The 22,182-nt window shown below is 46.3% G+C and overlaps 1 protein-coding gene across 1 annotated transcript; it reads right to left on the reverse strand.

Moving 5' to 3' along the window:
• Nucleotides 1-68: 68 nt before the first annotated feature.
• On the reverse strand, nucleotides 69-22,180 carry DPCD (deleted in primary ciliary dyskinesia homolog (mouse)). The gene is made up of 6 exons (XM_010859486.1): nucleotides 22,064-22,180; nucleotides 14,470-14,550; nucleotides 8,642-8,766; nucleotides 8,192-8,325; nucleotides 926-1,028; nucleotides 69-385 (listed from the first exon to the last, which is right to left on the reverse strand). The coding sequence occupies exons 1-6, from the start codon at nucleotides 22,125-22,127 to the stop codon at nucleotides 281-283; spliced, it is 612 nt and encodes a 203-aa protein (XP_010857788.1). The 5' UTR covers nucleotides 22,128-22,180; the 3' UTR covers nucleotides 69-280.
• Between the last annotated feature and the right edge of the window lie 2 nt (nucleotides 22,181-22,182).

Below are 22,182 nucleotides of genomic sequence, written 5' to 3' on the forward strand. Positions count from 1 at the left end.
AGGCTAGCGAAGAAGGAAATGTCCTCGCCAGCCCTCCCTGGGGGCAGAAGCACCAGAGGACACGGGGGTAGCACACACAGTGACTCAGAATTGCTTTACTCAGGAGGGAAGACCACGACCTAGGGCTAGGAACGCCCTGAGGCCCAGTTCTTACAAAGCTTAGACAGCTCCTGGGAGGAGAGAGGCTGCCCCTGTGCCAGAAAGGCCCAAGCCCAAAGTCTCACAGGCCTACAGCAAAAGCCTCACCCACCCAGTGTCAGAAGTCAGGCTCAGGCGTCAGCTACTGAGTCTTGCAGTCCCCGTCACTGCTGTGGGCTGTCTTTACCTTCTTCAGTTCCTTCTGCAGCTCTGACTCAGCTACCAGGACCTCCTTTGGCTTCTGGTACTGAGGATGGAGCGAGGAGAAGACATGAATCAATCATATCACCCCTTTCAACACACAGCCTCCACCCAACACACTCAGGGCCCCCTGCCCCATTTCTGGCCAAACCACAAGGCATGTGGGATCTTAGTTCCCCAACCAGGGATTGAATCCATGCCCCCTGCATAGGAAGGCAAAGTCTTAACCACTGGCCCACTAGGGAGATCCTCTTTCTGCTCCCTTTATTCAAAGACGAGGGAATTGAGGCCTACAAGGTTGAATGATTTGCTTAAGGTCACTTGGGGGTACAGGTAGGCTTTTGGACCTTCTAGAGCTCCAGTTCTGTGGATCTCACCCCTCCCCATCACCCTCTACCCAGTTCTAGCTGTGATTTTAAAATCAGTCTCCTGAGCCCTCGCCTGCTCATCCCATTCTGTTGGAGAGGCCTGTTCCCTAGCAAGCATACCCCAGGAGTTGTTGGGGCTGCAACTGAGTAACTGGGAAGTGGGCAAAAGAAGGAGCCTTTCCCTGACACAGTGGCCAAGAAGTCTGAACGGATCTTACAGAGATAATGAGAGTGGAGTTGGCGTGAGCAAAGCTCAGCAAGGATTCATCCAGAGGTAGCTGGTATCTTTCTAGGTCAGGAATGGAGAACTTCTTGTAGTACCTGTGGGGACACCAAGAGGCCGTGAGAACACCCAGCATGGGGACCCCCACAGATGGGCATCAGGCCCTTTAATGCCAAGCTTCTATACAGTCCTCCCCACCCCCCAGCCAAAGAGGAAGAAGGGAAGCCAGTTAGAAGGCCAGTATTTTAGAGCTTAGTGACCCTGGAAAGAAAAGAATGAAAGGCCTTCTGGCCAGTCATAATTCCTTGATTAGACCAGGGGTTAGAGTGACTCATATTTCAAGTTCATCAATCCCAGAGACATGTGGAAGAAGCCTCCCGGGAAACACAACTGGGCCAGGCAAGCGCTACCTCCTCAGCACCCCAAGAAAACAGCTATGTCTGCAAACAAGGACAGAATAAGGACACCTAAGGCTGTCTTCCAGAGCTGGGGACTGACAGTGGCACTTACATGGCACTTTACTGAGGCCCTCTGCTACCTCTCCCTCTTTTAGGGTTAGCCTGACTCCACTTATAGGCAAGAGAGGGAAGTTAATCCACAAGGAGAAATCTCCCTAACAGAACAAGCCGTGTGACTCATCACAGAAGCCCGATCTCTGGGGTTCTGGCCTGCTTTGCTGACCATAAGACCCTACTCCATTTTCACATATCACACATGGTCCCCCTCATCTGCAGGTGCCAGTCCAGAGATTAATGATCCCTTTCAGTTCAGTTCAGTACAGTCGCTCAGTCGTGTCCGACTCTTTGCAACCCCATGAACCACAGCACGCCAGGCCTCCCTGTCCATCACCAACTCCCACAGTCCACCCAAACCCATGTCCATTGAGTCAGTGATGCCATCCAGTCAGCTCATCCTCTTTTGTCCTCTTCTCCTCCTGCCCTCAATCTTTCCCAGCATCAGAGTCTTTTCCAATGCGTCAGCTCTTCACATCAGGTAGCCAAAGTATTGGAGTTTCAGCTTCAACATCAGTCCTTCCAATGAACACCCAGTACTGATCTCCTTTAGGATGGACTGGTTGGATCTCCTTGCAGTCCAAGGGACTCTCAAGAGTCTTCTCCAACACCACAGTTCAAAAGCATCAATTCTTCGGCGCTCAGCTTTCTTCACAGTCCAACTTTCACATCCATACATGACCACTGGAAAAACCATAGCCTTGACTAGATGGACCTTTGTTGACAAAGTAATCTCTCTGCTTTTTAATATGCTGTCTAGGTTGGTCATAACTTTCTTCTAAGAAGTAAGCATCTTTTAATTTCATGGCTGCAGTCACCATCTGCAGTGATTTCGGAGCCCCCCAAAATAAAGTCAACCACTGTTTCCCCATTTATTTGCCATGAACGATCCCTTTAGTTGGGGCGGCGGTGGGGGGGACCCTGGGACTCACCTGGCAGTTTAGTGGTTAAGACTTCGTGCCTCCAATACAGGGGGTGCAGGTTTGATCCCTGGTCAAGGAACTAAGATCCCACATGCAGAGCAGTGCACCCAAAATTAAACAAAAACGACCACCCAGATAGTAACATCCAACCCATAATGTCTGTAACCGGATTTTGCAGGAAATTTGACCTCCTTTACCAAAGAGGAAACTCGGGCTCAGAGAGGTGAATTATCTTGCTTGGTTTCACAGCCAGTTAGTAGGGTCAGATTAAAGTTCCCCAATCCTGGTCTGGAGCTTATTACATTGGAGCACTAAGAATGGCCTCCTCATCTCTAGCAACAGGACCATCTGGCATTTTCCTTGGTGGAAGTGTCACCTAGGCTCTGGCTGGTGGCTGCCAGACCTGTCACCCAGGCATGGCATCAGTGCTGCCACGAGGCTGTGGCCTGCGCAGAGAACACTGCAGACAGGCACAAACACACACAAGTGAGGGCCTGGAGAGGACTGGCTTTTAATACTTCAGAGGGGCCTGGTCCTATGGCAGCTCCCCCCAGTCCACTTCAAAAGCCCTGATGCCCTGGGGACTCAGAGTTGACATCAAGGCAGCATTTCTGCCCTGTTCTCCCTGCTGAAATCCCTTGTTCAGTGAGGACTCTCAGGGCCCCCTCTCCTCCCAGGTTCCTCACTCCCCGCCAAGGTGCTGGGACCCACGGCAGGAAAAGAATGTTTACTTAAAGGCTGACAGTTCAAAAGGAGTGGGGGTTGGGGGATCCTAATGGCACCACAAGTTTGCTTTATTTTCCAAAGCTCTGCCCCAGGGAAAGGCGATCCATCTGCCTGCAGACCGGGGTGGAATGTCGGCCTCATCCTCCTCCTAGCCAGCCCAGGCTGAGGGCTCTTCCTGGGGCCCTTGGTCTGGCCAGCAAAGGTGGCAGACACTGATAATAGGGAGGGAGTCAAAGGTTAAACAGCAGAGATTAGATGAACACAAAGGCTTGTTAGGAAGTGTTAACATCTTCCCTGCAAATATACACAAGCAGCAGAAGCGGGAGAGCAGCAGCCTGGCACACACGGCTCAACTGAACCCAGTGGGCCTGTGTAAGGCCTCGCTGTGCAGAACGTGGCATGTCCTCAATGCCTACCTGGCTGTGTGCTGGGGAGGGGGGACAGGGACACACCTGTGTCCCACGCTGTCAAGGCACATGCCCCAGGCAGGGGAGGTAGAGTCCAGGGCTTGGCCTCAACAGCAATGACAAGATCAAAGGGAACTCAAGTTGCACGACTTGCCTCAGCGTCCCCGTGGTACTCCCATCACCTCTCACATGGCAGGGAGGTGGTGGCAGAGTAGGTCTGGGGGCTCACTGTTTTGAGTCTATTCTAATGGATTTAGTTTATTGGTTGAGGTTAAACCCATCTTTTCAGGGGCTCCTGATGGGCAGCCTTCAAGGGAGCATGAGGCATCTGCTTTCTCTCCTCAAGAAACAGCTCACACCCCCTTATCTCTATCCCTGCCTTGGGATTTGCCCTGAGAATACCATGGTTCACCTTCTCACCAGCGCCTGGACTAGAGACGGACCCACTGTGCTTCCAGGCAAATCCAAACGCCCAGCCTCTGGCAGCCCTAGGCAGGCAGCAAACATTTCTTAGGCATCAACTCTGTCCAGAGCTGTGACCTGGGGCTTTAAGGATGAAGAAGAAACAAGGCCATATCGCTGCCTGAAATCTTGTTTCTGCTGAAAGCTAGGCCTTTATAGTGGGGTAGTCCCTGGGCTTTTAGCTGATGTGCAACAACCCCCATTCTCACCTGCCTTCACTATCCTCAGTCTCAGCCACACAGTGAGAGGTGACATTTATGAATTCTAAATCCGTGCCGGGCACTGTTCACACACTGACTCCTGAAAACAGCGCTCTCAGGTTGGCTGCTTCTGTCATCCTCTTTTATAGAAGAGGAGACTGAGGCACAGGCAAGTCAGGTATCTTGTCCACGTCATAAAACTGGTAAAGGGAGATGCCCTTATTACAGTGATAATCCCCTCAATCTCCTGACTCCTCTATCGCTCTTCATTCTCACCTCAAAGGATCAGACCATCTAGGTTCCAAGGATGGGGCAGAGATGGGGGGTGGTCTCCCCCAGGATTCAACCACTATGCAGGTCTCCTGAGCACTCCCACTAACACAGAGTGGCCTTCCTTTCTGAATGTAAAAGCGTGCAAAGATGTGTGTGGAAGTCAGGGCTCCCAGGAGGACCCCTGGCCCTGCCCTGTGACTCTGGGCAGGCCACTTAACTCCAGGATCTGTTTCTTCCTCCAGATTCCTTTCTCAAATAAAATAGCTGCCCCAGATGAACTTTTAAGTCACTGGGAACAGAACAGGCTAACCTGGTACCTGTCTCCAAGCTGTGCAAAAAGACAGCTCCTTCACTCTTTCAGAGATGACCTACAGCACTGCATCACTCTCTTTCTCTGCTATATTCCCTTCCCCATTCCCAGTCCTTTCCCAGCTTGTTCTCCCTTCGCATTGAACTGAGAAAGGGCACAAGAGAGCAGGCCTAGAGAGAGCGGCTCTGAAGGAAGCTGATAGTAGAAGCAGGACGGCTGTGGAGTCACATGGGCTGGGCCCACAGACCTCCCGTGGGTGCTCTGCACACAGGCTTGGCCAGAGTGGTCGAGGGAAGCCTGTAGTCAGTCTGTCCCTTAGACGATCAGTAGGCCCATCTTCCTTCTTGCTTAAACATCAACACTCCAGACAAACTGGTCACCTCTGCCTATAATGCACATTCACATATTTCAGGCTCTCAGAAGTCCTACCAAAGAGAAACCCATTTAATTCAGTTTCCTAACCTTATTTGACCACAGAATCCTTTTTTCTAGAGATGCCTATTAACACTCCCACAGAGTTAGTATTACCAATGTCAAATCAGCCAAACTCTCTTTAGGCTCTAATTTCCTCAGGCCGGCCACAGGGCTGAGTACAATATACAATTTTCTAATTCCCCAAACAATCTATGATGTACGCAGGAGTATTCTCCTGTGATAGATGAGGAAACCTTGCCCAAAAATGCCATGATTAATATGTAGCAGAGGCCAGATTCAAGCTGACATCCTCCTACTCCACGCCCAGCTCCTTCCACTCAGAGCTGCCAGCTTCTAAGGCTGAGGCTCAGAACCTTCTCTCTGCACAAGCATTCCTAACAGATGATGGGAACAGATGACGCCACACTCAGATCCCAGAAAAGCAGCTTCTTCCTTCCCTGGTTCATCTCTTGCTATTACCTGAGGCCAAGGACATAATTCACTGGAATCAATTCTATCAAGAAAAGTGGCAAACCCAGTTTTTCAGGGACTCTGGCTTTTATTGATGACCATATTCCAGAATATTAGAATCAGGGCAGACATGGAACCTTCAGGTGAAGGACATCAAATCAGAAAAGCCACAGTGTGGTGGAAACTGCAGAGGCCTGGGCATGAAAACCGTCACTATCCCCTCCAGTAAGTCAAGTGCATCACGCTGACTTTATAGATGCTCTCACGGAATCGTTCATATACAGCACGAGAATTATACATACCCTGTCCACCACTGGGTGGTATGATGATCAGAAAATAGTTTTACAGTACCTTGAAAAAGTTAAACTCTGCTCAAAGGAATAGCCACTGAGTTGTGTATAGTTAGAGGAAGTAAAGGTACAGGATGTGTTACTACTCCAAGTAGAAAATGAACATGCCACTAGGCTCAGGAGGAGCCGGTTGAGGGCTTAGCAGCCTCTCCCGCCTTCCTCCCAGCAGAGGGTCCCGAGGCTGTGCTGCGCCAGGCTGGGCCGCACTGACCCTGAGATCTCAGTGCAGGCCCTGAAGTGAGCACTCACATACTCTTCCCTCGGTGGGAATCCGATCCTGGTCCTGCTCCCTCTGGAGGCACGACTCCATCCCACCTGGCCTCACCGGGCAGTTCAGCAGCATCTCCCCTTGCCCGGGGCGCTGGAGTGGAGCGCCTGGCCAACAGTGCCACCTATGGTTGGATATGCGCAGGAGATGGGACCCAGAGGACCGGCCTGCAGATGAATTTTCTGGTGAGCTAGCTAGCCTCTCTTCTCTCGCTCCTTGGTAATCACATTTTTGCTTGATATCTATATTCGACAGTGACCTCTGGGGGACAAAAGGGAGGCAGCAGCCAGCTCCACAAACTGCTGGGCTGCAGATTCAAGCGCTATCAGAAGCACTTTTGTTCCTAGTTTGGGCCCAGGGCCTCTGACGCCAGGGAATGCTTGCTGAAGCATGGAGTTTGTTTTCCTAAAGGCAATTTCTCTGTTGTCTGAAATTGCTAAATTCTACTTTAGGCACTGACTCCTGTTAATGATGAGAACAATAACGGGAATAAACTGCCTTTTATCTGAGGGCTATAAAGTGCTTTACAAACGCAAACCCTTATTATTATGACTTTATATTTATAGACAAGTCTCACTTTAGGGGCTGCTGGCTGCATGTACAGCAATAATCCTGAAATTAATTCATTCATCTCCACTCCTTCCCCACCCCTTAACCCTGCCAAAGTGACAGGGTGTGGGGGTCAGAGAGGAGGGTGAACCCAGGGTTGCACCAGGGGAGCCTGGGAGCCACACTGCTTCCCTGTGGCATCATGGACCTGAGAGAGATGGTGGGAGGCTGGCACCACACCGCCTGAGAAGATGGACCAATACTGGGTCCTCCTTACTCTAGGTAAACTGGAGGGGGCATCTCTGGCCTAAGCTGAGCACCCCATGAGACATGCTGGGTAGCTTCACCGTCTGTGGACTAGTAACTCATAAAACCTCCCATCTCAATGCCCTAAATCTATTTCATGGGAGTTGGTCCTACACTGCAATCCCTCTGATTCAGTTCACAACCAAGTCATTACGGGGCTCTTCTCTTCTGTGGTCAGTCAGAGTTCCAGAAACCCAAACGAGATCAGTGCATTTCCAAGATAATCAGCCAAGAAGCAGTCCCGCCAGGATCAGATCTCCACCTCGGTCACCTTCTGTCCCCTCAACCCAACTGAGCGACTGAACTGAACTGAGCAGGCCATGAGAAGAGGAGGAAAAGGGATGTGAGCACACTCTTTGAAACATCATGCAAGAGACTTCCAAGAAGCACTCACCCCCTGTCCCTCTAGGGACACCCCTACCCCCAGGGGGGTTGGATCAAGTTTGCTGCTCCCAGACACCTCTGTAACTGCCACCTCAGACAGGTGTGCCTTCCAGGCTCTGGCTCCCTGCCAGCTCCAAGCTCATCATGGACTGGAGCCAGCCAGAGGTCAAGGCATAGTAACCTTACAGCAGAACCACCTAAGATCGCAAGTCAGTGGCTGGGTGATTTCCTCATCCCCTCATTCATCCAACAAATGTTTACTGAGCTCCAGCATATGCCAAGTACTGGACCAGACACTCATTGTTCAAATTTCCCTGCCCTGATGGAGCTGAGTACAATATTCAAGCTGGTTCTGATTACAGTATTCAAGGGCCGAAGAGAGAAAGCCCTTCAGCTTTTAGTACCTACTCTGCTGCTGCTGCTGCTAAGTCGCATCAGTCATGTCCGACTCTGTGCGACCCCATAGAAGGCAGCCCAACAGGCTCCTCTGTCCCTGGGATTCTCCAGGCAAGAACACTGGAGTGGGTTGCCATTTCCTTCTCCAATGCTCTAGGGCTGTAGTAAAGCCCTTCTGCCCCTCTCAGCCCTGGAAGAGGAGGCTGCTCTACCCTCTGGGGTGGGGAACTGTCTGAGTCCTAACCCTAGGTCAAACCCCACCCCCACCTTGTTCATACACAAGTAGGCAGGTGCCTACCATGCCACTTACTTTTTGTTGGTTGTTCTGACAACAACACAGCGCTCCTTCTGGTCCACACAGACATTGTAAACATCCTTAGGGTACGGGAGGTTTCGAATTCGCCACTGGAAACTCATCTTGGTGTCTTTGCGCACGAATATGGGCTGCAGAAGGCAAATCCAATTCAAGGACTATTCTTGGAGAGGGGTAGGAAGGGATGGCTCCCCTCCACAAAGCTCTACCCGGGGACAAAATGGGAGCTCCTTAGCTCTCCTCTGATGCTTCCACTGCTGTGACCTACGAAGCCTGGAGCCCCTGCTCTGGGATGACTAAGCCAGAACCCTTTGGGTATCCATTCAAGGGAACTGCATCCAGGTGGGCACACTGGAGATGAGGAGGTGAACAAGACATGGTGGCTGCCCTTGAGGGCTAGCAGCCCACTCCCCCAGCCTCCCCAAGACACCTGACAGACAGACATACATTGGCATTGCTTTCCGTGATGAGTTCAGGCCCCAGGCTCCCTGCTCCTGGGAGTGCTGGCTCTCCCACCTCAATCTGCCACTGGCCCAAGGCTCCCAGGGCACTCTTCACACGCCACTTCCTCACTGAGGAGAGAAGGAAGCAGTGGGATTACGGGGAGGAAAGGTGTTCTGCTCTCTTCTGCTGAATCGTTGACATCACTTTAGGTACAGGAACAGGATAAAAGTGGGAGCGACAGGCCTTCATGGACTAACTTTATCCATCTGAGCAGGGACCTCACAACCCCTGAAATCTCAGGACAGCATTTTCAATATTAGACAGTTTGTAAAGAACAGATCAGGGAGCCCAGACAAAAAGAATTAAAGCTATGAAAGGCGCCAAGTGAAGTCAGAAACCCCCAGGTATGACTTCAAGCACAGGGATGATGTGAAGGTTGGGAAAAGGGTGGCTACTAGTAACAGGGAAAATATGGATCCCAAGAAGCCTGAGTTGATGTGCATTCTTCCTTCTAAAAATAGGCAAAGGAAGAATGAGTTAAGAGTGTGAAAGCTGATAAGCAGATTTGTCTCATGACTCAGAAGTCCAAATTGAGAAGTTTACTCATTTCAGGTGTACCTGGCTTAAAATAACACCCCCACAGTTGTATTTACAGGAAACGTGAGGCACACACCATATTTTAAGTGTATTATTTATAAAAGATCTAACATAAATTTCTTATAGAGTGGAATCATCCTTTTATAATGCAAATAATCATTTCTATTTTACAGCCCAGATGTTTGCATAAGAATTTTTTTTTCCGGTAAGGCCCACACTTTTATGGAAATTTTAAGTGAAAAGTCTAGTGCAGTAGACACTGAGAGCCCCACTGGGATGCTCAGGGACCCCACCCAGCCCTGTCATGGCCGACTGCTGTCAGCAGCCCGTGGCCACAAGGGGCTTTCCCAAGCGCGAGCGCTTGGCTCCTTCCCTCCCTGAGGCAATGGGGGTCTCCCAGGTGGCGGCTCAGGCACTGCTCCAGGCCAGCAGCCTTCCTGGAGTGGCCGTGAGGAGCTAAACAACTCAGAAAGCACCCGGTGTCCTGTGGTGGTTGCTCCTTTTCTGGGCCGGGGGGTGAGTGTGATTCTCAGGATGGGTTTCTTCTGAGTAGCTGCGCCAAACCCCAAACACCCTCCCTGCTCTAAGTAAGGCACACAAGCTGAACACAAAAGTATGCTGTAAAATGAGGATTTTCCCTTGAATATGTGCTTTTATAAGGTCTGTTGAATTCTGCAATGTGATTTTATTACGTCTCAGGGCCAGAAACTCTCCCTAGAAACACATTTCCAAGTTTATAATGAAAATTAATAAGGAAGAGTAAAACTTGGAAATATGCTTTATAGGCAACTTTTTTTTTTTTCTCACAAATACTTCTCTCTTAAGTGACTGGACTGTGACTAGAAGTACATCCAAATCTATTCTCGTAATACCTTGCTTAACTAGGAAGCCAGTCTTCTGGGTTGCAGCCTTCACAGCTACAAATTCAGAAACGACAAACGCCTCTAAGCTGCGACTTACTGTGACAGACCCGTGTATCTCACTCTACTGTAGAAAAGATCACTCCCAGATTCTTACTCAGACACGTGTAAAATGCGATGTGTAGAATAAGGCAGGACATTATTTTTTCCCAGGCATACTGACAACAGCACGATGGGGTAGCTCACACTGAGTGCAGGGTCAGAACTAAAAAGCGTGTGGGACCATTTGGTGTGAGGGCAAACAAGCATCCTTAGACCCTGATGGGATCCCGAGGTGAGAACAGTCAAAACAGAGCTTAAAGGTGGAGGTTCTTTTAGAAAGCGTCCAGTCCAATGCTTGTATCTTTCAAATGAGAAATAGCATTCTTCCCTGCCTGCTCTCCTTCAACCCCTGCTACCTCTCTCCAAGGAAGAGTATAAAGAATTACCAAGGCTCAGAAAGAGACACTCACTTGCAAAATCCACAGGTAAAATTCATGTCTCCTAACTCCAAGACCAGAATCCGAATCACTAGTAAATGGCTAACTTGTATTCTATAAATATTTATCTGTGCTAAGTCTCTTCAGTCGTGTCCAACTCTTTGCGACCCTGTAGCCAGCCAGACTCCTCCATCCATTGGGATTCTACAGGTAAGAATACTGGAGTGGGTTGCAATGTCCTCCTCAAAAATATTCAATAGCATATATAATATTTTTAGTTTTTTTTTTTAAAGCTCTATTTCTTTTTAAGATTTTAGCATTTAAAAGAAAAGCTTCAATTATTTGAAAATTTAATTTCTGAAAAACACTTAATTATTTGAGGCTGGACAAGTGAGGTGTCCGGTGATCACGGGCCTTGTTAAATCATGTGTCCTGAAGCACAGTGCCAGTGTGGCCAGGAAAGCCAATTTTGATCTACTCTTTTCTACTCTTATCTATGGAATAATTGGGTTTGGAACAGAAATGTTCCCCAAAAGGACCCTAAGGAGATGGAAAGTTAGCTACTGGTTTCCTTACTGCTGGCCTTAAAAGCCACTCAGGTCACAGAAACTTGGACCCTTGGCTGTTTCACCATTTTTAACACCTTGGGGTTAAATTCTTTGTTAGAATATGAAGAAGGTCTCTGTATTCATTCCCCTGTGAGATAAGAGCCAATAAATGATTTTGGTGAAGTCCTTATTATTTCTCCCATGGATGTGGGCATGGATGCACACATGCAAATACACGCTTCGTCTTGTCTTTCTTGTCCTGTCTTTGTTCCTGAACTCAAGGACAGCTCCTGCGGCAACAGAAGACTGTTTCCACCTGCTGTCACTCTGATTTGATTATATGTTAAACCCAAACTGGTGTGTGCAAGGCAGCTCCCCGGGACGCTGTCATATCTTCCTGGCTGAGCCAGGGCCAGTCCTTGGAAAGGAGACTTTCAATGACCCTGTAAAAGGTCTGATGGGGAATATATGAAGGAGGCAGCGCCTGGGGCCTTTTTCCTAAGTCAGCAGGAAGCAGGCTGATGTCCCTGACTGCTGAAAGGAGGCCCCATCTTTCAGGTGGGCTGGAAAGTAGAGGTCCTAAAGGCCTCCTTCCCCAGAGCTCCCAGCCCTGGCCCACTTCCAGTGTGGGTAATTACATTCCCCTTTCCTAAATACTCCCTGCAGCTTAAACTGGATGCAGGATTCTTCTTTTCTGCCCTAAAACACTGCAACATTGCTATGTGGCTATTAAACAGCTGCCACGTCCCATCCCTGAGGAGGCTGAAGGGAATCGAGTGGGTCATTTATAAAGCCGGTGAAGTGCTTGGGGATGAAAGTGCTCAATATCCTCCAAATGCAGCCTGGGGTGGTTAGGCTGGCGGTCAAATACCACAGCAGATTAAGCCGGTAATCCGAATGTAATCGCTGGGGGATGGCCTGCCCTTCAGCCTCGGCCCCCCTGGACATGCTGTGTTCTTCTAGGGCTGGTTTGATGTTCCGATCATTGTTATGGGGCCCTTCAGTTTTTTTTTCTCTATGAATACACATACAGCATTCATTGTGGGGGGTGGGGATGAATAGCATTGAGCGGGCAGGAAAAAAAATATGACACTACTATGGTTATTAACACCGACTGGAAGGGCTCTGACCCAGACAGATGCACTATAGGTAATTCTCTCTATAAATTACTTTCTGGGTTTTTCAGACAGAAAACCAGTTTGACCAATTATCCAATTTGTATAATTAGCTGGAAAAAAATAAAAAATGGAAACCATTCCCATTTACACCACAAAAACCCTGTCCATATTTTGCTTCAACGAATGCACAAGTGAAAGTCAGTTCAGGCCCTGGGATTATTTATACTTAAAAATTAAAAACAAACAGTATTTTGCAAGCTGGCCGGCATGGGGTGGGGTGGTTGGAGATGAATAAGAAAAGGGTCAGCTGTTCAAAGGGCCCAGTGGTTTGAGTGGAGTGTTCCCCTCTGTCCTGCTCCCACCAGTCTCTACTTGGGCCATTCTGAGGAGAACAAAATTTAGTTAAAAAAACAAAACAGGATTAAATATTCTCAACTCCCAACAGTATGTTGTTGTGGATTAAAAGCACGGGCTCTTCATCACACAGACCTAGGCTTAAACCCAAGCCCTGTAACTAACCAGCTATGTGCTTCTGAGCAAGGTGCTTAAGCTCCTGAAACTTGCAGTTTTCCTGACTGTAAAATTAATGCAGCAGCACCTACCTACCACGCTGAGCTGTGACGGGGCTGGTTGGTGTAAAGCACTTGGCATGGCACCCAAAAAAAGGTACAGTATTACTATCCTTAGGTAGACTTTTTCAAACAACATTCTCCTATGAACCTCCATTTCTGCTTTTAAGAAAAAGGAGTTGGGAGGCCCCTGTCTAGTCTTGACCTGCCACGAGGGAAAGTGACAGGTTCACATGGGATGTTACCAATGAAGTAACCTGGGCTTGTTCTTCATTTCAAGTTTGTGTCCAAGCACAACCAAGAGGCCTTGGGGTTTACTTGTTTGTTTTTATAGCCACAGCAGCAATAGCTGTATTATTCGCTCTGTGAGAAGAAGAGAGTGCCACTGGGGGCTCAGCGAGAGGAGCTGTGGCGAGTCCTTGGCCTGGTGATGGTGCTGGTCAGCCCACGTGACCTCTGCTTTCATAAGCTCACCCCATTAGGCATCCCAAGGCTGTCACCCCCTGGGAGTGCTATAAATTACCATGCATTGTGAGGATATTACTACTGTATTGGTTTCCACCAAATCAGTGTCATATGCTAAACACATCAAGATTTTTTAATAGCACCATATTAAACCAATTGGGACTGGAACCCAAGCAGCTCATAATAAGGAAGGATCAACACTTCACTTTGCGGCTGAGCATGCGCAGGACACATGTTTTAAGACTGGAGATGAAGAGAATGCAAACCCATGTGATCCATGTTGTCAGTTCTAGACATTTATGAGCTGTCAGAAAAAGGGAAAAAGAAATTCCCTCAACAGTACTACCTGTCCATCAGGCCCAGGAAGAAATTAAAGTCAAGAATAATGACAAGAAAATAACCCAGCCCATGATTCCATCATTGGTCTTAGCATTTCAGGTGAAACTTAATAAAAAGAGACCAACTCCCACTGCTGACAGCCTCAGGCCCTGGGTCAAAGAACCAGCCACATAACTTCGGGAAGTCAGTTCATGCTGATATGCATACCTGAGAACAGAGAATGAGCAAATCAAATAATTTCCAGAAATCTGAGCTGGAGCCTCTATTCATGAGCTTATTCTTAGAGAAAAAGGGAAAAGGGCTGCAGGAATGAAAGTGATGATGCCGCAAAATCACCATTTCTCCTTCCTCCTCCCTTTGATTCAGACGTTCTCCAAGACAAGGGGTATATTTAACAGAGCTGCCTCTGAGGCAAGGTCAGAAGCTGCTGCCTCTGATTCTTGCTTGTTCCTGATGTGGTTTCAGAAAACAAAACAAAAATTAAGCCAAAAAAGTGCAGGGAAAGCTGCCTTCACCATGACTTAGCCCACAAGGCTTACTTTCAATTCTACCTTCTCTGTGAAGATTTTCCCAGTGGTTTCTCTACACCCCCAATCACACCTTAGAAGAGTTAACTCTCTCATTTGCCTGGGGGTGGAGTGAGGTTCACTGGCCAAGTGGACACCCATTGCATCTCTGGTGTCCGGCCCTGACCTCGGGTTATTCTCAGGAACAATTCTGCCTCAAGGGCCTCAGTCTCGCCGAGCTCCCACGTGTACTGCTGAGCTTCTCCATGAAGCCTCAGCTAGGCCTGTGTACCTGTGCTCAGGTCACCCCAAGTGTTCCTAAGGGCCCACCGGGGGCCCCTGTCACTTACCAAGTAGTTCGTTTGTCTTCTCATCATACTCTTCGGCCATTTCCTTCCCATTGGGGAACAAATAGTGCACCTTTCTTCTCCCTGGGCACAAAGCAAAAGAGGGTCTTACCCCTGGCCTCCCCTTGCCATGGGCCTTCAGATCCAGAGATCTGCCTGGGAAACACTAACAGCCATGGGCATATTAAAAATCTTCCCAGAGCCTCCCACGAACTCCTTGACAACCATCACCCACCATTACTTTAAGACAAGTCCTGGGACTCATTTGCTTTCCCTGAACATGTCTTTGTTCTGCTGATTATTCTACGAACAATAGCTCTAAAAAAGTGTTAGTTGCTTAGTCATGTCTGATTCTTTGTGATCCCATGGACTTGAATTCTCCAGGCAAGAATACTGGAGTGGGTAGACATTCCCTTCTCCAGGGGACCGTCCTGACCCAGGGATTGAACCTGGGTCTCCAGCGTTGCAGGCAGATTCTTTACTGTCTGAGCCACTCTTCCCAACTGTTGAACTCCTCCTTGCCCTTCAAAATCCAACTGAAATGTCACTTCTACTGGGAAGTCTTCCTAAAACTATCATTCCTAGCCACTTCGGCAAAATTCATCACTTATTTCTTTATGCCTTCCTGGTGCTTTATTCATGTCCACAGTGGAGCGTTTATCTCATAGTATGATACTTTTAAAAGTATCTGTTTCAAGAATGATATCATATTTACCTTTCTCTCCCCAGTTCCTAAAACCAAGCCTATGTGCTCAGATTACTGAACTGGGTTTCCCAACCAGCAACTCCCTCCAGCTGTGCCCCTCACTCTGCCTTCTTCTGCACATCTCTATGCCATTCCTATCACACAGCACCTGACATGAGTGCCCACGTATTCTCCCTATGGCATTTTCCTTGGTTATGGTTTTACATTTGTGTGAATTCTGGATGATGAGTGCCTGTCTCTTTACTAAGATAAGAAGGATTTTATCCCCTCTATCTATGGTTTCCCAAACACTAAGCATAGTACTTGGCATATTTTAAGAGCTCAGCTAAATATTGATTGAAAGAATGAAAGAACATCACTTCATCTTTCATTGAAAGAAGAGAAGAAATGGATAAAGAAGATGTGGAATATTAATCATAAAAAGTAATGAAATTGGGTCATTTGTAGTGGCCTAGACAGACCTAGAGTATGTCATACAGAGTGCAATCAGAATTAAGAAAAAATAAATACCGCATATTAACACATATATGTGGAATCTGAAAAAACTGATATAGACAGTCTTATTTACAAAGCAGAAATAGAGACAGAGACATAGAGAACAAACATGGATACCAAGGGGAAGGGGGGATGAGATGAACTAGGAGATCGGAATTGACATATATAAATTACTGATACTATGTATAAAATAGATAACTAATGAAATCTATTGTATAGCATAGAGAACTCTACTCAGTGCTTTGTGGTGACCTAAATGGGAAGGAAATCCAAAACAGTGGAGATATAGGTAGCTGATCCATTTTGCTGTACAGCAGAAACTAATACAACAATGTAAAGCAACTACACGCCAATAAAAATTTAAAAGAAAACAAATGTTAAAACAATTTCATACTAAAACAAAAGTAATGTATGTTCAAAGGATAAAAAAGGAAAGAATTCAAGGGCATCTCCGAGACCAACTCTTCCATCTCAGTAGTATAATCCTAAGCATCTTCTTAAAAGTGGCTAGATAATTTCCCATTTTTACAGACAGGTAAACAGACAGGTAGGCTCCTTAGTGAGACAGTACCAATGCCCAGCAATCAGGTACCCAGCGTTTCCCTGATGAATAGAGCCCCAAGGCCCTTAATCAGCTGAAGGAGCCACTAGCCAACACTTGCAACTGCATCCAATCTACCAAGCCTTTTGCTGTCCACTCACTCCCCGAGACCTTGTTCTTCGCGTCATTCCGAATTTGTACTCTGGGGACACTCACCCCCAAATTTGCAGGGCCTCTCCATAGGCCCCTAGGTTACACCACCCTTAATCATTTGTTTGGCTCACAGAGCTGGCAGAGGCTGTCCTGTCAGGAGGCGGGTACAAGGGGCTGCCTGTGAGTAGCTGAGGGTGTCGGGCCTGACCCTCTTCTTCCCTGGAGTCTGGTCGTCAGTGCAGCAGGACACAGTGCTTACTATGGGCCAGGCGCTTTACATACTTTATTGCATTTAATTCTCACAATAATCCTCTGTGCCTCCAGTACTTATCTTTCACAAATAAAGAAAATTGAGGCTTAAAGATCATGTAACTGGTTCAAGGTCATAAAAGCTAGGAAATGATAGCCTGGGCTTAAACTCACTTGAGGCCAAAGTTGAGGCTCTAATAACCATACTAGGGTATCTGTATGGCTTTAAGGTTATAAGGATGAACAGTATTCTAAGGGTTTATTGCTCATATTTCTAGTGAATTACATGTTTAGGCCTTAGCCTATTTTATTTCAGTATTCATCTTTTTCTTACTAATCTGATTGAGCTTTGTATATAGTAAGCACATGCCACACATGTTGCAAATAGTCTGTTTTAATTGCCTTTTTGTTTAAAGTAGATTTTCTCAAACAAATGTTTACTTTTTATATAGTCAATTATTTTTTCCTTTGTGGTTATTATCCAGAAGTTGTGCTTAGAATATCCTCCCTTACCCAAGATCATAATATTCATCTATACTTCATTCTAATACATATTTAGGGCTTCCCTCATAGCTCAGTCAGTTTTAAATGTACTCATGTATGTGAATATAAAAAAATTTAAGTATATTACTATGATATTTTGGTGAAAGAAAAAATGTATGTGTGTGAGCTTGTATGCATGGAAAAAATATGGATGTTTCTGTATGAAAATGTCAATTGTTATTATCGCCACATGGGAGGATTATGGATGACTTGTTTATTTATTTTTCATATTTCCACAATGAAAATAAATTATTTATGAAAGATACCACATAGCTCACAAAGAGTCAGTTTCTCTAGACCAATGATTGTCAAACTTTCTGAATGGGATCTAGGGTAAGAAATAAGATATAGATCACAATCCAGTATATATGTAATCGATCATATGTGTATTTGTGTGTGTCTATACGTATGTGTCTGTGTGTTGTATGTATCATATCAAGTCTCATAAAACACTGACCTCACATACAATGTACTCTTTACTTTTTTCTGGTTTTAATTTTTCTAAAAAACTTGTTAACATACTGATGTCCCCCTCCTGCAAATAATGGGATTACCAGGAATAGCAATCATTGAACAAATCAACAATTTGCAACAGAAAAAATAATGATTTATGAAAAAGTGTACTGAGTTCTCATTATCAAGAGAAGTGATTCTTGGTGGGCAGACAGCCACATTCTCTGCCCACTCACATACTCATCAGGAGGGCAGATCTCCAGGAGTGGTTTAACAAGGCATAGTCACACATTAGGGTTTTTTGTTTCCTTTTTTAGGTTTTGATTAGGGAGAGAAAAAACTAACAATGTTGTTTTGTGATATCACTAACAAAAAAACTTACCAAAATCCTGGTTGATGAAGTATTTGTTTGAACACTTCCAAAGGAAGTGAAAGGCGGGGACTAGAATAGATACTTGCACATCTGTGTTCACGGCAGTAGTTATTTACGGTTTAAAAAAAAAAGCAGAAGTAACCCACTTCCTTGAGTAATAAGAATAAAAACAAAAATAAGAACAAAAACAAAAACCGAAATAAATAAAAACAAAAAGACCCAATTAAAATTAAAAGCTTTTGCACAGAAAAGGAAACCATAAACAAGATGAAAAGACAACCCTCAGAATGGGCGAAAATATTAACATTAGCAAATGAAGTGACTGACAAAATAACTCCAAAATATATAAGCAACTCATGCAGCTCAATAGCAAAAAAAACAACCCAATCAAAAAATGGACAGAAGCCCTGAATAGATATTTATCCAAAGAAGGCACATAGATGGCCAACAAACACACTCAACATAACTATGAGAGAAATGCAAATCAAAGCTACAATAAGATATCACCTCACACCAGTCATAATAGCCATCATCAAACAATAAATGCTGGAGAGGGTGTAGAGAAAAGGGAACCCTCATGCACTGTTGGTGGCTCAGAGGATTAAGTGACTGCCTGCAAGCCGGGAGACCCGAGTTCAATTCCTGAGTCAGGAAGATCCCCCGGAGAAGGAAATGGCAACCCACTCCAGTATTCTTGCCTGGAGAATCCCATGGACGGAGAAGCCTGGTAGGTTACAGTCCACGGGGTCACAGAGAGTCGCACACGACTGAGCGACTTCACTTTCACTTTTCATTTCATGCACTGTTGGCGGGAATGTAAACTGATACAGTCACTAAGGAGAACGGTATGGAGGTTCCTTAAAAAACTAAAAACAGAGCTGCGATATGACCCAGCAATCCCATTACTAGGCACACACCTGGAAAAAACTGTAATTCAAAAAGACACATGTACTCCAATGTTCATTGCAGCACTGTTTACAATAGCCAGTACATGGAAGCAACCTAAATGTCCATCAACAGAGGAATGGATAAAGATACGGCACAGGGGCGTCATTGGTGGTCCAGTGATTAAGAATCTGCCTGCCAATGCAGGGGACACAAGTTCGATCCCTGATCTGGGAAGATTCCACACTGTCGCAAAGCGACTAAGCTCGTGTGCTGTAACTAATGAAGCCTGAGGGCGCTAGAGCCTGTGCTCCACAACAGAATCTAGGCACGAGAAGCCTGTGCACCGCAACTAGAGAGTTGCCCACGATCATCTAACTATCAACAGAGACATCTCACGCGCGGCAGCAAAGACCCAGCACAGTCCAAAATAAATAGTTTCCAAAAAAAAATTTTTTTTTTAAAACAGATATGGAACATATATACATTGGAATATTAACCACAAAAAGGAACACAATTGGGTCATTTACAGAGACATGGATGGAGCTACAGACTGTCATACAGAGTGAAGTCAGAAAGAAAAAAATATGTATATTAATGCATATATGTGGAATATCGAAAAATGGTATAGATCTTATTTGCAAAGCAGGGCTTCCCATGCGAATCAGTGGTAAAGAATCCACCTGCTAACATAGAAGACACCAGTTCAATCCTTGGGTTTGGAAGATCCCTGGGAGGAGAAAATGGCAACCCACTCCAGCATTCTGGCCTGAAAAATTCCATGGACAGAGGAGCTTGGTGGGCTATAGTCCATGGGGTTGCAAAGAGTTGGACACAACTGAGCCACTAAGCATACACACATGCTTTTGCAAAGCAGAAGTAGAGACACAGACGTAGGGAACAAATGTACGGATATCAAGGGGGGACTGGGGAGGAATTGGGAGGTTAGAATTGACATGTATATAATACTATGCAAAAATAGATAACTAATGAAAACCTACTGTATAGCATAGGGAACTCTACAGAATGCTCTGTGGTGACCTAAATGGGAAGGAAATCCAAAAGCGAGGGAGTACATGAATAGCTGATTTCACTTTGCTGTACAGCAGATACAAATACAACGTTGTTAAGCAACTATACTCTAATAAAAATTCATAAAATTAATTTTTTAAGAAGTGGAAGCAACTCAAGTGTCCACTGACACACCAGTGGATAAACAAAATGTGGTATATTCATACATACAATGGAAGAATGTTATTCAGCTTTAAAAAGGGAGGAAATCAAAATTTCCTCATGCAACAAATGACATTTCCTCATTTCCACATGCAACAACATGGATGAATTTTGAAGACATTATGCTAAGTGAAATAAGCCAGTCACAAAACAACAAATATCATATACTCCACTTATATGAGGTCCGTGCTGTAACCAAACTCATGAAGATAGAAAGTAGAATGGCGATTGCCAAGGGCCGAAGATAAGGAGACTGAGGAGTAGTGTTTAACGGATACAGAGTTTCAGCTGAGGAGTTAGTAGCTAATGGGTATGGAGTTGCAGCTGAAAATGAACCTTCTGGAGATGGATAGTGGCAATGGGGGCACAACCATGTGAATATACTTAATGCCACAAAACTACACTTAAAAAAGGCTAAAATGGTGACTATATGTTATGTACTTCTTCCAATAAAAACAAATCTCACCGTCCTATGAGATAATGTTCAAAATCTTTAGTTTGGCAAAGGAGATCTATCACAACTCCAACTTCTCTGCAATTTCTTTTCATGTTCTACCATTTCCCCTTAACACTCCTCGAGAAAAGGGACCTTTTATTCACTCTTGCATCCTAGCACCCAGGACCTGACAGAGTGTAGGTAGATATTAGGACTGACTGGGTAAAGGCTTGAACCTCACTAAATGTTTTGTTATGCCCCTAGGAATCATCCACACACTTTAACACCTCTGTGTCTTCACGTGTGAGTTACTCTTGGTGGAATAACTATCCCCTCTTCTCCACTTAGCAAACACCTATCTATCCTTTAGGGCCCATGAACATCACCTGTTCTGTCAGATCTTCCTGAAAGAACCATTTCCACCTCTGTGCTCTCATGGCATTCTATAGAAAAGTCCAACTTCTACTTAACACATACTCTCTCATTTATTTACTTTTTCTTGACCACTATGGGAACTCCTGAAACATGTCGTTTTCTATCTGCTCTAGCACACAACTTAACACACAGTAAAAGCATCCCTAAATGCTGCCTGAATAAAGGAGCAAATGACCAGCTGATTTCACTTTCCAAGCTTTCTTGACTGGCCTCTACCTGTGGATTTCAGTCCCTGCCAGTTTCCTGAAAGCTACAAGGAATTCAGACCGAATTCATTCTGGCTGCCAAGTGGGTCCAGGAAGGGACCGTCAAGCACGGGCCAATCCTAGGGTGTTAGAAAGTCAGAATTCCATACCCCTGTGTCTACCTCTTCCAGAACCAGCAGGAATGGGGGAAGTGGCGGGGGAGGGGGTGGGGTGGGGCGGGAAGCGTTGCTTTGTCTCCTTTAAAGACCCAAGGAACATGTAGAAGTTCACTTACAAACATAACATTACAAGTGCAAAGGACCTCAGAGATAACAGAGATAATCAATTCACCTCATTTTACAGATGAGGAAAGTGAGGTTCAAATATAAGAGGCCGACTGGGGAGCCCACGCTAAATTAAAGGCAAAGTCCTAACTACAGCGCAGGTGTCCTGCGTCTCTTATGACACATCTCCAGACTGGGGTTCATGGGATCCCAGGTCAAGATCCACTTTTACCACTGACTGGGGGAGCTACAGCCGACCTAAAATCCTGGATTTCAGTTTCCTCTTCTGTAAAACAGAGTGGAAAACAGCCTCTCGGGACTGCGGTGAAGAGCAAATGACATAGTGAACATGAAAAGAATTATTTATTAGTAACAGAACGCAGAGAGGAGCGAGGTAGTGTGGAGGAAACTAGGGGTGTTCAGAGAAGGGTGTTCCAGTCGCCTCATCTATATGAGCCTCGGTTTCTTCATCTGCAAATGCAGAACTTGCCCTGGCAGGAGGCTGCGACCTTCCAGCCTTACCCTCCGGGCTGGGCCCGTCCCGGGGGCGCCAGCGCGGAGGGCTGGACCCTGGTGGAAAGGAACAAGGTGCTCGCGGATGGGGGGTGGGGGTGGGCTCGAGTTACCGTCTTGCAGCAGCGCCGTCTTCTCTGCCGCCCGCAGACTCTCCAGCCAGCCGGTCACCGCCATCTTCCCTCCAACGAGCCGCGTGCCTGGCCACTGCCATGGCAACCGTTCCGCCTAG

The sequence above is a fragment of the Bison bison genome, unplaced genomic scaffold, assembly GCF_000754665.1.
Source record: "Bison bison bison isolate TAMUID 2011002044 unplaced genomic scaffold, Bison_UMD1.0 scf7180017864456, whole genome shotgun sequence".
NCBI classification, from domain to species: domain Eukaryota; kingdom Metazoa; phylum Chordata; class Mammalia; order Artiodactyla; family Bovidae; genus Bison; species Bison bison.

Excerpts from the sequence above, each read along its gene's own strand:
- DPCD (XM_010859486.1), bottom strand. The coding sequence starts at position 22,127 with ATGGCGGTGACCGGCTGGCTGGAGAGTCTGCGGGCGGCAGAGAAGACG. Across the intron at positions 14,551-22,063 it reads GACGGCGCTGCTGCAAGACG|GGAGAAGAAAGGTGCACTAT; the intron begins GTAACTCGAGCC and ends CTTTGTGCCCAG. Across the intron at positions 1,029-8,191 it reads GTCAGAACAACCAACAAAAA|GTACTACAAGAAGTTCTCCA; the intron begins GTAAGTGGCATG and ends GTGTCCCCACAG.